Consider the following 17,089-nt stretch of genomic DNA (forward strand, 5'->3'; position numbering starts at 1 on the left):
TACGGCAGCAATTTGAGGTCAATGGGCATTTCTTCAAAAAGTAAGACATCATTCATTAAGTATTAAGGGCTAAAGTGGGTCTAACTGAGCAGTATAGCTGTAAAAGCTATCCTTGTGGGTAGGATGCTCTTGCAGGAAAACTCACGCCTCTCTGCTATTTGTAGAGAAGTACAAATAAATCTGCAAGTTGTTTAATCTGTGAAGTGGTGATGACTCCTTTCTAAACAAAGCATTCCTTGCTTTGTGCTTATTCTTTAATCAAAAGCAGACAAGCATGTGATGTTTTCTAAGTTTAGGCATTGCAGAGGGCTATCCCTCTTCTGTCATCATATGCTTCATATTTGAAATCATGGGGTAGCCTTTTTATTTCCATTGAGAATTACAGGAATTTTAATTATATTCCTAGACCATACCCCTTTGTGCTCTTCTACTCAAAATTCAATGGTGTAGAGATGTGTGTGGACGCACGTACTTTCGGTAATGATGCTCGATTCATCAGAAGATCATGTACACCAAATGCAGAGGTAAGATTTCTGTAGCAACTTCTCTTTAAATGGAACCACCAAAAGGACAAGTCAACTAAAGAAACAGTCTGAAAACTTCATCCAGATTAAGGTCTGTAGATGGTGGTTATAATCTTTCATTGTAAGAGATGAAAATCAAAAATAATGGTTTATTTATTCTGACAGGATGAGGTCAAGGAGTGGATTTTTTTTAGAGAAGGCAAAAATGCAAAAAAACAAGTTGGGATTTGCTAAAGAGAAAGAGCTAGGCTGGACAGGATGTCAGTGAGGTTATATTAAAAAATTGCCATACAAAAGATGTATCATTGGGCCAAAACTAAGGTGTGTGGTTTCATTTTTTAGATTTTAGGTGATCAGGTTGAAGGAGTGATTCTAGACATTTCTAAAGTTGATTATTTGGTGCATAATGAACGCGCCCACATCAACTGCAGCGAGAAAATCCACAGAGCTTTTTTTATAGACTAAGAATTTTAATTTTTTGGTACAGCTGAAAACAGCTTTAAGATGTAGATCAGTGTTCTTACTCTGATTGCTAACATCTGAAAATTTCTTTATTTCAAGAAATATCATAAATTTTCAAGCAATTACTATATGATAGTATCAAATGGAATAACAGACTACCATAACTAAGTGAGGAAATATTATTTGAGTAAAAGGTGTTTTTTTTTCCTCTTACGGAAAGTTTCTATTATTTTTGATAAATCGTAATCATTAGCCTTGTTCACACAGGTGCGACACATGATTGCAGATGGGATGATTCATCTCTGTATCTATGCTGTTTCTGCTATCACCAAGGATGCTGAGGTCACCATAGCATTTGATTATGAGTACAGTAATTGGTAAGATCTCAGCCTTTCCTAACATGAGTGGCCTTGTCTTACACTTTAAGCTGTTCTTTCTGTTCAGTCTGCTTTTCTGCCTTGCCATTTCCTTTTTTTTTTTTTTTTTAACCCTTTGTTTTCATAAGTAATGCATTTTCTGCCTAGAAATCATGGAGGGAAAGACAGAATGAGGGTGTTGTGTTTTAAGAGAGACAGGTACATAGTGTGATAACTGCTTACCAGTCTTCTAACCAAGGGTGTTTTGGCCTTTGCCTCTATGTAGCAAGAATAACAGAAAGAGTATGTATGTAACACTCCTAGAAATTACAGTAGTTATCTGTTGTTACACACACAGCTATTGTACCAACTATCATACAAAATAAGAATCTAAAGATTCACCTCATCCACTCACATCATCCACTCAGATCCTCCACTAGAATCCAGCTGTATATGACAATGCAGAAAAACAGATAGTAAGTCACAGATGATTATGTGATGGGTTTTGTAAAATGACTGCTTCTTTTGCCTTGATCCTTTTAGGCAATAGGGTCTATGTAGTAAACCGATGTCCGGCACAGGTATATGTGTGGTACATGAAGAAAAGGTATTAATAATAAGTAGGGAATCAGTAGGCAAGAGTGAGGACATGGTGAAGGCAGACACAAGGTAAGTATGACTACTTCAGACTCTGTCGCGGATTCACTGCCTTTAAATAGCACAAAGACAGTTGGGAGAACTGAATTTAGTGAGGACTTGCTTTCCTGTCCACTGAGTGAGTTTGGGTTATATAGAGAAATGGCAGAATATTGAAAATATTTATAGGACTCTCTCAATGACTCTGTTCAACTTGTTCAAAGATAATACCAAAGGAAATTGCTATACTAAGATTTCAAGATAATGAATAGATAATATAACTGATTTTCAAGGGTACTGAGACACGCACTTTTGGTTGTTTCTTTGGAGCAGTAATTATAAAGTGGACTGTGCATGTCACAAGGGGAACCGGAATTGCCCTATACAAAAAAGGAATCCCAATGCTGCAGAACCACCACTCCCACCTCCTCCAAGCCTACCTACCATTGGAGCAGAGACGAGACGTAGAAAAGCACGACGGAAAGAGCTAGAGATGGAGCAGCAGAATGAGGCCCCTGAAGAGGATAACAGCCAGCAACCAGAGCAAGCTCCTGAGAAAGTAACTGTATCCAGTGACCATGAGGTAATCTTCCCTGGTCAGAAGATGTTGCTATGGTGTTGATCCTCTTCATATGAAGAGGATCCCAGCTTGCCACATGTTGTTTTATGTAGGGAATCTATGTTAACACTTAATACCCTTCATATCAAGGTGGGTATGCATTCATTCATTCATTCTGTTTTTGTATTTTTTTTTTTTTTTAAAAAAACAATGTCAGGAGCATCCTTTTGGGTACTTACCAGGTTTCAGTGCAGTGAATTGTATTTATCATCTGTTTTTACCATGTGACCCCCATATAAGTAACACTAAAGCACTGGAAATTGTTTCTACAGAGTTTTAAGCTCCCAGGGAAAAACCAGGGGTTGAGTTTTTTCCTAGTTTAAGAATACAGCTGAATATCGCCTCTGTCTTAAAGGAAATAGACAATCCAGAAGAAAAAGCAGAAGAGGAGAAAGAAGAGGTTGCAGATGACCAGGAGAGCCCAGCTCATAACAGGAGGGTGGGTACCTTCTAACATCTTTTTGTTCCTGCTGATTCCTGCTACCTATGGCATGTGAGCCCCTTCAGAATTTATATCATTTTATTTCTTTAGTAAGTTACTATACCATCACCTTTAGGTCACAGTTTGGGTTTTTTCTCTAAAGTAGATTTTATAAAAATGTTTATAAAAATGTTTATTTTTTACACAGACACACATATAGTTCTCTAGTGGCTATTATCTGTTGATGGTTTTAAGAGGTTTCTTACTGACAGTCTGGTTTAAAAAAAACTGTCTTGTTGAAACAAAGTATCTTTGTTTGAGCTAACTTAGTTATTTCCTACATTTGTGTGACTTGACATTTAAAAAACCAACAAAACCTGCAGTCATAATGGATTCAAAAGTTCTTCTTTATGGCTGCAATCAGTCATGTTTATTTATGTCCTTGAGAAGCTGTTGAAGAAAATCTACTTGATTTTTTTTTAACTATGAAAATGCAGAGAAAAATTAGTTTTGATGGCTATTTTTCTTTTGTATTAAAAAGTTTCAAAATGGCTGACCTATTTTGAAATAAATGTCTATCAGTTTGCATTAATAATACTTGTGAAAAGCTGTTGTCTTCTGGTAGAGGCTTCCTTCTATGTTAATGTCTTTTCTTTCTAGACCCGGGAAGATAGGAAGGTTGAAGCCATCATGCATGCTTTTGAAAACTTAGAGAAAAGAAAGAAGCGGCGAGATCAGCCCTTGGAACAAAGCAGTTCTGATGTAGAGATTGCTGCCACCACCTCAGAGACTCCTTTGGGAGAGGAGACAAAAACTGAAGCCCCTGAACCTGAAGTTAGCAACCCTGCTTCAAATATTGCCATTACAAGCAACCCACAGAGTGTTGGAGTGAACACCCGGAGGTCTTCCCAAGCAGGAGTAAGATGAAAAGACTCCAGGCCCTAGATAACTCTTACTAATATCAATTATCTATCTTTTGGAATGGCTAGAATCAGCGTTTTCAGCTTTGCCTTATTTTGCAGTAAATAAGCTGATTTGCTTATCACTTAGCTGATTTGTGGAATTCAGGGAAACAAAATTTGAATAACTAGATACTCTTAGACTAGAATGGAACTATCTACAGTTTCTGCCAGATAAATTGTTGGTGGTGAATTCATAAAGATCTTGTGGTTTCTCTTTGGCCATCTTTGTAGCATAGTTACGTACCTGACCTTTCATAGGATCTCAGAGTAACTCTTCTTTTTCCTATCTTTACCACAAATTCTAAGCCTTAAGCTAAAACCTCAGTATCTGAGGGAAAAACGGGAGGATTTACCTTCCCTGCTAAGAACCTAAAATTTGGTGGCTACTTTCAGCTGACTTTTGACCAATTTTATAAATATTTTTTGGAAAAAGAAGTAACAGACATCTTCCTGTAGCCTTTCTGGCTGGTTTAAATGTATAAATTTTGTAAGGATTACATTTGAAATTAATGTTTGTTAATGCTCACTTTTTTCACCAGTGAACATTCAGAGTGCTTAAAGTGAATAGGAAGCTGGATAAAATATTTGCTGACATTTCTAGTAAGCAGTTAACTTTGCTGTTATTATAGGATATTGCTGCAGAAAAACCAGTCCCCAAACCACCTCCAGCAAAGCCTTCTCGGCCCCGACCGAAGAGTCGAATTTCTCGGTACCGGACCAGTTCAGCCCAAAGACTAAAGCGTCAAAAGCAGGCCATTGCACAGCAGGCAGAGTTGTCACAAGCTGCCTTGGAAGAAGGGGGAAATAACAGCTCAGTAACTCCTACTGAAGCTGGAAATGTAGACAGTTCGGGAGAAAACAGGCAATTAACAGGGTCTGACCCAACCGTGGTATCAGTTACTGGATCCCATGTCAACCGTGCTGCATCTAAATACCCCAAAACCAAAAAGGTAAGTTACAAATCCATCTTCCTAAGTGTAGTCTGGCAAAAGCTGTTCCTTCGTAAAGTAAAAGGGGGGTCTATAATCCTCAGGGGAGAAAAAGCAGTCTACGAATGATTAGATTTGAGATAAAATGCTTAGACACTGAGTCCATGCTGCTACCTTACTTGTGTTCCCATAATTTTTAAACAGAGCTTAAATTACTGATAGCTGAAATCATTCCTCCCATAATGATCATGGAGAGGGTGAGCCCTTGTGCTCTGATGATGCGAATCATACAATAGATGAGTATTGTCTTTGTGCTGCCTCTGGCCTTCACATCTGCAACATCATCAACTGATAGTCTCTTTTTTAACTTAGTATCTAGTTACAGAATGGTTGAATGACAAAGCTGAGAAGCAAGAATGTCCTGTTGAGTGCCCTTTACGTATCACCACGGACCCAACTGTACTGGCAACGACCCTGAACATGTTACCTGGTCTTATCCATTCCCCGTTAATTTGCACCACCCCCAAACACTACATTCGCTTTGGCTCACCCTTTATCCCTGAGAGGCGTCGAAGGCCACTTCTGCCTGATGGCACGTTCAGCTCCTGTAAAAAGGTATGTTTACGTGATTTCTTTTCCTTTTAACCTAGGATGCCTGTAATGGTGACATACCAAACACATTCTCTAGATAAGCACACTCTCCCCATATAATGAGTTAGTTGTTAAGCCACAAATATTGACGCATCAAGAGTCAGTGAGACTAAAGTGGGATGTATACTACATTTTGGTGCTCAGTTTGTTGTAGCAAATTTGTCTTTGTGTTCACTGTTATCTTAGCAGTTGGTGACTGGGTAGAAAGGGGTGTTTTGTGTGTGCTCTTGTGATACTGGTTAACATGTCCATTTGCGATTATTCTGTAAGATTGGGCCCCGGGTACTCTAGAGCACTGTTGCACAAGTTAAAGAATGATCAAATTTTGTTTTGGATTAACTCAGTCACTATTATCATTTGATTGAGAGTAGAGGAAAAGTCCTGTCACAACTGACAGAATTCCTGTTCCTTGATCAAATGAGTGTTTATTCCCTAGTGATTATGGAACCTACTATAAAGTTTTCTGTCTCTCTCTCGCTGGTTTCTCTTCTGTAGTTATGTATTGCTTTTGGATCTAGTGGCAGTCATATTTGATGGTTGTTTATTTTTGGAATGCTTTCTTAATTCCCAGAAGCCCTGCCTATTTTCCAAAGGTGTCTCAAGGACAGGTCACACCCTCAGATCTATAATGTCATTTTCATGTTTCTAGAAGTATAGGACACCCTTTCATTTGGTACCTTTGAGGTAGAGTCTGTTCCCTGGAACACCCTTTTCTCTTATCCTCAGATCTGGATTCAGGCTGCCTTCCTCAGTGTCTGCCATTGCCCTCCTCCACTGGCATCACGTACATGAGGATGCTGCATATAGATTATTTGATGTGATGAAGTCTCCAACTCCAGGCAGGTCTTCCCTGACTCCTCAAACTTAAAGCTTTTCTCTTTTCCCAAAGAGCAGATACTATTTCTTGGGGGAGGGGCATAAAAGATGAACCCAAGTGTTGGGGGATATGGAGGGGAGGAGGGCAGCAGGGATCTGCACACAAAGCAAAGGCGCTACCACTGAATGAGCAACATACACTGAAGAAAGTCTTTTTCCTAATCTTAATCTAAGTGTTTGAGTCACTTACTGATTTATTTAGGGGAAATTCCCAAGTAGAACAGCTCCTAAAGAGAAATTTGATCATGAGATCTTTGCCAAAAGGGTTTGTGGGTAATGGAGTAGCATAACTTTTAGGTGTCAGAAAAGAAAACAGTGACATCTTTAAAAAGAAAATAAGAAATTTACTAAAGGAAATGAAGGTTAGGTCTCTGGGAATCCTTTATTCTATACCAAGTTATTTATCATGGATCTTATAAATTATCTGAGAAGGAAAAAAAATTTTGCCATTTAATGACCATTATTGATTAACCTTGGCTTCTCTGGTGACTCGGTGGTAAAGAATCTGCCTGCTTTGCAGGAGACATGAGTCAGGAAGATCCCCTGGAGAAGAAATGGCAACCCACTCCAAATATTCTTGCCTAGGAAATCCCATGAGCAGAGGAGCCTGGCGGGCTGCAGTCCATGGGGTCGCAAAAGAGTCGGACACGACTTAGCGACTAAACAGCAATAACAATGATTAACCTTATTCTGTAATAATTGGCGGATTTCATTAACTCTGGTATGGCATGTAAAACTAATCTTACCATTACTTTTAGCTCAGTCCCTCATTAAGGGTAATAGCCCAGAATCTACGTTTTCAGAGTAGTATCAAACAATTAGAGAAGCTGTCTTTAGTTTAGAGGAACAAGTCAAGAGATGGCTTAATATATATATGAAATAAACTTCTTCCTTTTGTTCTGTCTTTGGATGGACATAGTACTAGACTTCTAGGATGTTAACTGTTGAAGTGTCTTACCAAGTCAGATAATAGATTTTCTTTCTTTAATCCTTTAAGAAGGATTAATAATTATTAATACGGAATAATAAAGAAGTCTAAATTGTAAATAGTATGGACTACCTTCTTGAAATGCTGCCTTTATCATTCTGATGCTAGGTTGTAATCTTTCTATTCCCATCTTACTTTTTTCCAAGTAGCAGAGTTCTGTGAAAATCAAAAACGTGTAGAAATATGACTTCAAATATGATAGAAAATATATTTCTTAGAATCCTTTTTACCTGGTTATGGTTTCAGACTTTCATCTGTATCTCATCTTTGTGTCTCTCCACTGGCAACAGTTAGAAATCCCATTTAATTCATATTCATATTACAGTCTCTGCATGTATCTGACCATCCTTAGTCTTGTTTTATACAGGCTCTGCTCAGACTTTTATCTATTTGTGTCATATTAGTCTTTAAGAAGAGTTCAGGCTATGCATGTTGACACGTAGCCAAGTATCTTACTTAAGTTGAGTCTTTGAAAATTGTTTAAATCACAAGTTTAATATTTGCTGTTAATGTATCAAGATTATATTGCAAAACAAGAATATAACTTTTTATGGGACAAAATTAATGAAATTGGGTCCTATGTAGAAATTGAACTCAGGTTTATCCTAGATGGAGATTCTTTTAGACTGGTTAGAAAATACTCACATGGTATAGAACCTAAGAAGATTTCCATAATAAAATTGTAATAAATTTCTAAAAATCACTCAGAAAAGAATATAGTTAAACAGATAGATGAGAACAACCGTCCTCCATGGGGTTAGTTAAAACAGCATGTATTCCTAGTAGGCTTACTCTATCATATCTGATTAAAGGAGGTACAAAGCCTTCATAAGTGTAAGAGTGTAAAGTTGCATGTGTATATTTGCATCGAAATTTTTAGAGTATTTGGCAGAATGTTTTATGATGTGTCTGTAGTTTCTAAGTTAAATCAATTCACAGCTCTTAACTAGCATGTTATAGTGTGTCTTGTTGAATTTTACTTGTTATTTTGAAATGGAAGCATTTATGAGTGGCTAACAAGCCTTTCAGTAGTATCTCTCCTTGTTCTCTCTAAATCTCTGAACTCACCTTCTAGGCATAATATGTGTGGGGCATTCGGTCTCCCATTTAGACTGAAAATGAAACACTGTGCTTTGCGTTGATATTTTATTGTGTGCACTGGAGTGATATTAATCCGTATACTCTGTACATAGCCTGAAATTCATTTGAGCTAGTTCTCACTGAACAGTGTGTGCCCAGTACTGTGCTACAAGCTTTCTTCACATGCACTGTCTCACTTAGTATTCATGATAACCCTGTGAGCTTGGGATCATTGGGTTCAATTTACAGATCAGAAGCTTCGGCTCAGAAGTGAAAGTAACTTGCCCAAAGTTAAGCATCTAGGAAGACGTGCAGCCAAGTTTCAATCCAGGTCTTTGGACTCTAAAACCCAAATTAATTCTTTCCCTTTCCCCATCATAATGATACTCTTTAAAACATTTCTATTGCCCATCTCTGAGCTTCCTAAAAATCTCTTCAATACAGAGTTCCAGAGAAGGAAGAAATGTTCTTTTGACCTTAATGACTGTAGCTAGAACTTGGGGAGAAGGGTCTAAAGTTAATTTATTATCCATACGAGTGATTCGAACTTGTTAGATACAAATAACTGTTGGTGTTCCTTCATTATGGGCCCTAAAATACTGTGTAGACATACAGTAGGGCCAGGAGGAAAGAGTTGATCAAGTTGCTGTGTTCGACCATAAGCTAACCAGAGCAGCATCTTATTCCTTAGAATGCCCCTGTCCTGGTTTCTATTTCCCATTTTGTAGTCATCAGATGCAGAGAATTCTTTTATGGGTGCACCTATTTGACACTGGAAATACATGAAATTAACTTACCTTGGAGAAAAGCACAGTGACCCCACATGAGTCCTGTCATCTGCTCTGATAAGAAAAACTTGTAGTAAGGTATCTATATAACAAAAAATTTTCACTCATTTTCGGTCTCCTGAGCCTAATTTTTCCCATCTATACAAGAAATGCTTTGGACAGGGTGACCTCTGAGGTCTCTTCTATGTAGGGAGTTATAGTTCTGACAGATCGTCTTCACATCAGTATTCTGTATGTGGGAGAGTAAGTTCATTCTTGGTCTTATTTTGGCTTCAGAGACTTGATCAAATCCTAATATGATGTGATTCAGTTGATGTTACCTCTCTTTTTTAGATATTCACTCTCTATCTCTTCATGTTTATACTTTTGCTTTTATTTGGCAGACCACAATGCCATTTACATGATGTAAATGTTTTCTTGGCTTCCTCACATTATTTCCTAAGTTCCTATTAGAATTGCTATCTTTGGTAAAGAGAATATTTACTTACCTGTAATATTGGTTCTCTAAAGGTGTAAGTTACAATCACCTTTACTCTTCCTATTTGGGATATGGTCTGACTCAGAAATTGATGTTTATCAAAATTCGATCTGTCTTGTGTCAGGGCAGGAGAGCCACAGAGTGGTGAGCAACCTACAACTGTGTGAGTGTATCTTAAGAGAACATAATTACAGGTAAGAAATTTTCTCTCTTCCATAGGTTGCATAATCTTACTATCCTTATCTCTGTAGGCTTCCTTTCTGAACAAAGTTTGTTTCCATCATTTTAGGCTCCAGTATTCAGTACAAAAAAAATGTGACTGATTAGAGAGCTCTTTTTGACTTTTTTCCCTTCTTGATTTCTGCAGAAGGATTCTGGTAATGATTTGCATTATTCATGCATAATTTAACCAAACTACTTAACAAGGAGGGAAAACTCACAGGATATTGAGAGTAGTCTTTTTGGAAGCATTTTGGCACTTGTAGTAAAGAGCTATTTATTCTCATCCAGAGTTTTCCTGTGAAACTTTTCTATTATTTCTTCAGATATCCCCAGCACAGGACAGACAACTCTTAAGAGATCTATCTTCTTTTTACACGCTTACTTTATGTCCTAGCTTTATTCTGTGTGATCGGAGTCTCTTATATAAATGCTAAGATTTCTTCCTTCTCTTTTCTCATTTATTCCATTCTAAGCAGTATGAAGAGTTAAATAGTAATCATTTTTATTGTTTTTTTTTTTTTTAAGTGGGACTTCATTATGTGTAATCCAGGCTTTCTCAGTTATGCTCCATAGAAGGAATTGATGGGGCAGTATCCTAAAATGCTGAAACACAAGACAAAAAATATTTTTGACTGTGGACCTGAATGAATGTGTTGTATTAATATCTGTCACCAGTTGATATTTAGTGACCCAGTTGATGCATTTAAAATAAATAGGTGAGCCAAATAGTTTTAAATGATTGTTGATAATTCCCTGGTTCTTTTCCCATTATAGCGATGGATAAAGCAAGCCTTGGAAGAAGGGATGACCCAAACATCATCTGTACCCCAAGAGACTAGAACTCAGCACCTATACCAAAGTAATGAGAACAGTAATTCTTCTAGTATCTGCAAAGACAATGCAGGTGCGTATGGCAAACCTTTCTGAATACATAAGCAATGATTACTTTGGGTCTACATTAAAAATTTCACTGAATACTTTAAAAAGTATGATACAAAAAAAAAATAGCATTGTTCTCTAAATAGTTACTTTACATCTGTCTTTACAGAGGAAGAGAGAGATCTCAAGTCAGGGATCAGTATTCCCAGGACGGCAAAGAAGGAACTAGACAGTGTACAGATAACAGCAGAAATGGTTTTTAAAAAGGTTAGATATATTTAAAGTAGTAAGTTTAGGAGCTCTGTATCCGTATTTATAAGAGGGGAAATAAGAAAAGATGTGGGGCACTATTCAGGAAAGAATCAAAATTGCAGGTGATTGAGTGGGGTGGGACTTGTTGAAGGGGCACGGGGTGAGTAAAGTAAATGAGAAATTATTATGAATTGGTTGTTTTCAAAAGAGCTTGCACAATTAGTGTAAATTTTTTAAAAGACATGACCTTGAATCCAATTTAAAGTCCTCATATGAATTTTTAAACTGGAGGGTCATGAAAAGTCATCTGGTCCGTTGGTTTTGCTGTAACTCTTGCAGGGGTCTTGATTGCAATTGAAAGCACAGGTGCATGAACTTGATACCAACTTATTTGGGGATAGTCTATTACCAAGTTTCTCTTGGCCAGTAGTATTTTAATTGAAAAGTTCTGTGTGATTTCTGTTTCTTTATCTCTAAATCAATTTTGTGAATATTATGCAATCAAAACAAAATACCAAAATAAATACAGTGCTAAAAGTCATGCAAGTCTGTATCTAACATAGTAATATTTCAAATTTTCATAGAAATCTCTTGTTCATTGCCTAAGTAAATATAAACTTGAACTAAATAAAGAGATATGTACTAGTAATATCTGATTTATACTAAAACTTAGTGTAAGATTATCTTTGGAAAAAATAGGCTGCTAAAAATAGGTTTTTTTCAAGTTATTGATTTAGTTTATTTTTCTATCCCTAGACTGGATTATACCTTATAAGTTATCACATATATAACCTCAATATAATAAAATCCCAGTGTAGAACATCTGGAAGATAAATGATACCATATATTTAAAATACTTTATTCTCTTCACCAGTAATTAGGAAGATGTACTCAAACCAGGTTAATATAACAGATTTTCGTCAATTTTATCAATTTTTTGGCAGCTTTTACAGTACAGTGAGACCATAACAATTGGAATCTTCTGTCTAGAACACATACATATGTACGTGTAGTCTGTGTGTTGTGTATGTTTGTATTTGAGATTGGGAAAGGGAGGCTGTATTAGCAATTCCACGTCTTGACTGGCAAAGATTCATAAGGAAAGTGCCTTCATTATTATGTGCCCTAGTTGGAATGGAGTTAAGACTGTTAGTCACCAACCTTTATTAAAGTTCTCTTGTCTCTAGCATCGAGAAAGATTCAAAGGATACACCTTGCCCTTAAGCAACAACATAAACTGGAAAATATTTAATTGAAACCAAGCAGTACTCAAATGAGCATCTTGGTATATTGCTACTAGTGTAAATCCTGAGGAGTTATTTTTATTTGTTGCTTTGCTTTCTTTGGTTTTGGGGTTTTTTTATTTTGTTTTTCTCATCTCAAAAAGACCAAGGAGATATTAATCAAGAAAGGGAGACAGATTGATACAGTGGATAGACTCCAACAGACCTGAATTTAAAGATCATCTCTACCCTTTACTGGTGCTTACTTCCCTGTAGCTCAGATGGTAAAGAACTGCCTGCAGTGCAGGAGACCAGGGTTCTATCCCTGAGTCGGGAAGATCCTCTGGAAAAGGGAACGGCGATCCACTCCAGTATTCTTGCCTGGAGAATCCCATGGACAGAGAAGCCTAGTGGGCTACAGTCCGTGGGTCGTGACTGAGCAACTAACACACACACACCCTTTACTAACTCACGCAGGTTGTAAAATATCTCTGAGGCTCATCTGTGAAACGGGTATAGTAATATCTGCCTTGTAGAGCTAATATGAGATTAATGTACATAAAGTGCAGTGTCATACCCTCAATAGGAATTGTTATTGTCATTATTATACACAGACTTCTTGTTGAACATTTATGGAAAATTTACAGAAATTAATCATATACTAGGATACATTAAGTTCTTTAAAGCTAAAGTTGTGTAGAAATAAACAGTATTAACTCTGCAGGCAAGGGCGAGTATAATGTTCATTATTTGTAAATGATGTGGATATATACCTAGGAGTCTAAATAATTGGAAAAAATAAACTGCTGGATATATAAAAATGCATAGCATTTATTTACCAAGAAAATAAATGAAGAAAAATTTGCATTGCTGAGCTCAACAAAATGAAGAAACTGCCTATGAATAATGGTGGAGACATGTAAAACAAAGCAAATCTGAGGAAAATTTTTTAAGTCTTGAGGAAATAGAGGGAACTTCCATATTCCTTAATGGAAAGAGGATATATAATGAGTGGGGTTTTTTTTTTTCTTGTCTTCATACAGTTTCCATCAAGCTAGTTTGTTTGGGGTATGATTAAATGATCTTGGAAGTTTATCATAAAAAATAAAGATGAAAGTAACTAAGAAAAATTGAAAAAGTAATGACGAAGAAGTACCTAGCGGTAAAAAACTAGTTTCTAATGTGACGCTGCAAGTTGGTAATTAGATTAGTACAGATTCAATATTGGATATATACATGGAACAGAACAGCCAGAAACAGGCTTTATGTAAGTGAAAGATTCTGTAAATTATAATTTTTACTTACGTGGGAGATGGGAAAGAATTAGATATTTGCCAGAGTAAATTCTGTGTACATTCACTGTTTGGCTTTGTTTTCTTTTTTTAATTAAAGTTTCTATGTCTTTAGCGCTCTGAACTGATAGAGGACTAAGATAATGGGAGAAAGGATTTGCAAAAATGACAGGGAAGTAATATCTCTACTAGAAATTAGAGAAGATTTATCATGTGCATTTTTAAAAACCTAGTTGTAATTTTTCCAGCTACTTATTGTACAGAAGTAGGTGTGGACTAAAAGTAGAAGTAAACAGTGGACTTTTGCACAGTCTTAGTCATGAAGTGATTAATAATTGCCAATAATACAGAATAAAATGACCTGGGTTTCCATGAATAAAGAAATGGTAGAATTTGTAGTTTACCTTCTATTGCCTATACTTTTGATGAAATACTATACAGTAGCATTAAAATTTTTACTGTTGATTTATTTTATCAAATTAACCTCCTAAAAACAGTACACTACTACTTTTGAATTAGATTTCAGTCATCTGAATCTTGAATCTGTAAGAATATTTATTATTATGACCAAATAAAAGTTTTCCATGGAATGTAAAGGAGGTTCAATACTTGAAATTTTATTCATAATTTATTAGCCAACCAAATGGAGGAGGAGGGAGTAATAGCGTAGTAAATGTGATTTTAATGATAAATAACATACTGAATGATTTTCTTATTTTACATCTATCTGAAAACAGTTGCCAGGTATACTTCATGTTGAAAAATAGATTAAACCTTTTAAATGGGTTATCAGATTATCCCAGTATTACCATTCTTATTTAACAACATTTAGAATTGTTGTCCAAACTGATTATCAAAAAAAAAAAAAAACTAAAAAACAATGAGGTAAAAGTTTTGGTAAAGAGGATGTATAGGTTATCATTGTATACAAATAATATGCTTACCTACTTAGAAAAGCCAAAAGAATTAACCGAAAAACTGGTAGAGGCCAATAGGGTAGCTAAATACAAAAATATGTAACATACTGAAAGATTTTCTTACATGTTAGCAATCACATTTAACTAATATATAAGGAGAAATACATCTAATTCACAGTAGTAATGGAAAATAGAGACCAGTGGAGAATAAACCTAATTTAGAACTGTGGCAAAAAAAAAAAAAAGAAATGTGGCAACTCTGTAATGAAGAAGTATAATATAAGGGATTCTCTGGTGGTCCAGTGGTTAGGACTCCACACTCTCATTGTCGAGGGCCTGGATTCAACCCCATAAGCTGCCAAAATATTAATGATGATGAAGAGGAATATGAATGAGGGCATAAGTAGACAAAAGATCATGCCACAGTGCTCAGTGAGAATTCTCCACAGATTACTCATGAATTTAATACAGCCCCAGTCAGCCTTGGGAAGGGGAAGTATCAGCATAGTTGACAAATGATTTCTACAGTTCATTGACATGAAAAGTATACTGCTGCTGCTGCTGCTAAGTCGCTTCAGTTGTGTCCGACTCTGTGCCATCCAGAGACAGCAGCCCACCAGGCTCCACCATCCTTGGAATTCTCTAGGCAAGAACACTGGAGTGGATTGCCATTTCCTTCTCCAGTGCATGAAAGTGAAAAGTGAAAGTGAAGTCGCTCAGTCATATCTGACTCTTAGCGACCCCATGGACTGCAGCTCACCAGGCTCCCCTGTCCATGGGATTTTCCAGGCAAGAGTACTGGAGTGGGGTGCCATTGCCTTCTCCGGAAAAGTATGCTAGAATAGGCAAAATAATTTGGAGAGCTTGAATAGAATAACTGGAATTGTCCAAACAATTTTACTAAAAGCGTACAGAATAATGTTCAGAACTAAACTCAGTATCTAGTAGGATAAATGTCATATTTCAAATCAGTATAGAAATATGATTATTCTATAATTACCAAATAATTTGGAAGAATATGCTAGCCATTTGCCCTGTGAAAAGGTTAGAACATTCTGAGTTAAATTTGAAAATTAAATATGGAGATAATGGGGAAATAGGTCATTTTTATAGTCTTGGGGTGGGGTGACAAAGACATGTCTGAGGCAGAAAATAAAGGAAATAGTTGATACATTTGACTAAATAAATACAAATATAAATTTTGTATAGCCAAAAACGACTTAATAAAATTAAAATATAATTGTTAACATTTTTTTCATTGTAATGGAAATATTTTTATTATGAGTGAAGATAGCAGGTTGTTTATTCAATGTGATTTAGACATAGAATCAGTAAAGCCATGTCAAGAAAGAGATTGAGATGAAAATACCCCAGGACATTAGTAGTGCATTAATTTGTGAATATGATTTCAAGTTAAGTATGAGTTTCAATATGTGGATGTTTGTTTATATATCTTGGGAATTACATAAGTAAAGGTACAAAACAATAAAAGATAAATTTAACCAGGAGATTTGATAGCTGTGTATGGCAAAAAGAAGAAAAATGAAACTTTAAAAGAAAATTTTGTAAATATAGTATTGTTCATAGAAAAAAGTAGGCACGTTACCACTGGCCTGTAAACTTCATAAGGACGAGTGCTAGGTCTCTTTCGTTTAATATATTATAATAAATACTCAAAAGATCTATTTTAAATGAGTAACCTGTAAGTTGATTTGGAGATGGGAGAGTTCATCTGAACTCCATAACTTTTCTGCAATGAACTTTATAACTTACATAATTGCTTTTAGTAGTTACAGTGTTGGACCTAGCAGTATAGTGGTCTTTTTAAAAGATTTCGCTGTTGAAGACTCTTGAAATATATAAACTTAAATGTAAGTTACGAATCACACGTTTGTTTTGTTTATACCTAGGCACTTTTCAAAAGGAGAAAAGAAAAACATAGTATCTGGAACAGAAGGAAATTACAAATATACTTCTAATCTAGGAAAATTTTTAATTTTTTTGATATCTGAAAGGAAAAATATGTATCTCCAGTATTTTTTGCTTTTATTTCTTCTGTTTCACCCTCTACTGCGCTAGTTTAGTGCTTCATAACTCTTTCTGTGTAACTACTCCATTAACTCCAAATAGTTTCTGAGTGTTCATTCTCATGCTGACCATTGCTACCAGGGGAATTGTTCTGAAGCATAGCCGTGCTCCTGTCCCAAAACTTTTCCTCAACGGCTTGGGAGGAAACCTAATCATTTAACCTAATGATTAAGAATGTAGATGGGAACCAGATTGCCTACTCCCTCTTTAAAATAGGAATGATAATACTAGTACTAGATTTATAGAGTTATTCAGATTAAACCTGCTAATTCACATGAAGCACATAGAATAACGCCTGGTATGTAATAAGCCCTTAAAAGCATAATTTTTTTTCTCCTTATGCATAGCAGTATGACCACCTCCGTTGAGGTTCTTAAATTTATATTAAACATGTTTTGTGTATGTTTTCTTTTTCTTATGCTTTCATAAACCCTTTTAAAATAGAA

The 17,089-nt window shown here is 36.0% G+C and overlaps 1 protein-coding gene across 14 annotated transcripts in view; it reads left to right on the top strand.

Moving 5' to 3' along the window:
* Positions 1-17,089, top strand: part of SETD5 (SET domain containing 5) — a 76,862-nt gene that overhangs the window by 47,369 nt on the left and 12,404 nt on the right. For all 14 annotated transcript variants that reach the window (XR_825465.1, XM_010842060.1, XM_010842057.1 and 11 more), the window contains 9 exons: positions 1-40; positions 407-524; positions 1,254-1,363; positions 2,312-2,561; positions 2,953-3,036; positions 3,679-3,936; positions 4,610-4,930; positions 5,282-5,524; positions 10,767-10,896. Coding sequence is in view for 13 of the 14 variants with exons in the window: in XM_010842060.1 (XP_010840362.1) it covers positions 1-40; positions 407-524; positions 1,254-1,363; positions 2,312-2,561; positions 2,953-3,036; positions 3,679-3,936; positions 4,610-4,930; positions 5,282-5,524; positions 10,767-10,896 (1,554 nt within the window). In the remaining variant the exon portion in view is untranslated. The remainder of the gene's footprint in view (positions 41-406; positions 525-1,253; positions 1,364-2,311; positions 2,562-2,952; positions 3,037-3,678; positions 3,937-4,609; positions 4,931-5,281; positions 5,525-10,766; positions 10,897-17,089) is intronic.

Source organism: Bison bison, unplaced genomic scaffold (genome assembly GCF_000754665.1).
Source record: "Bison bison bison isolate TAMUID 2011002044 unplaced genomic scaffold, Bison_UMD1.0 scf7180017864171, whole genome shotgun sequence".
Lineage (NCBI taxonomy): Eukaryota > Metazoa > Chordata > Mammalia > Artiodactyla > Bovidae > Bison > Bison bison.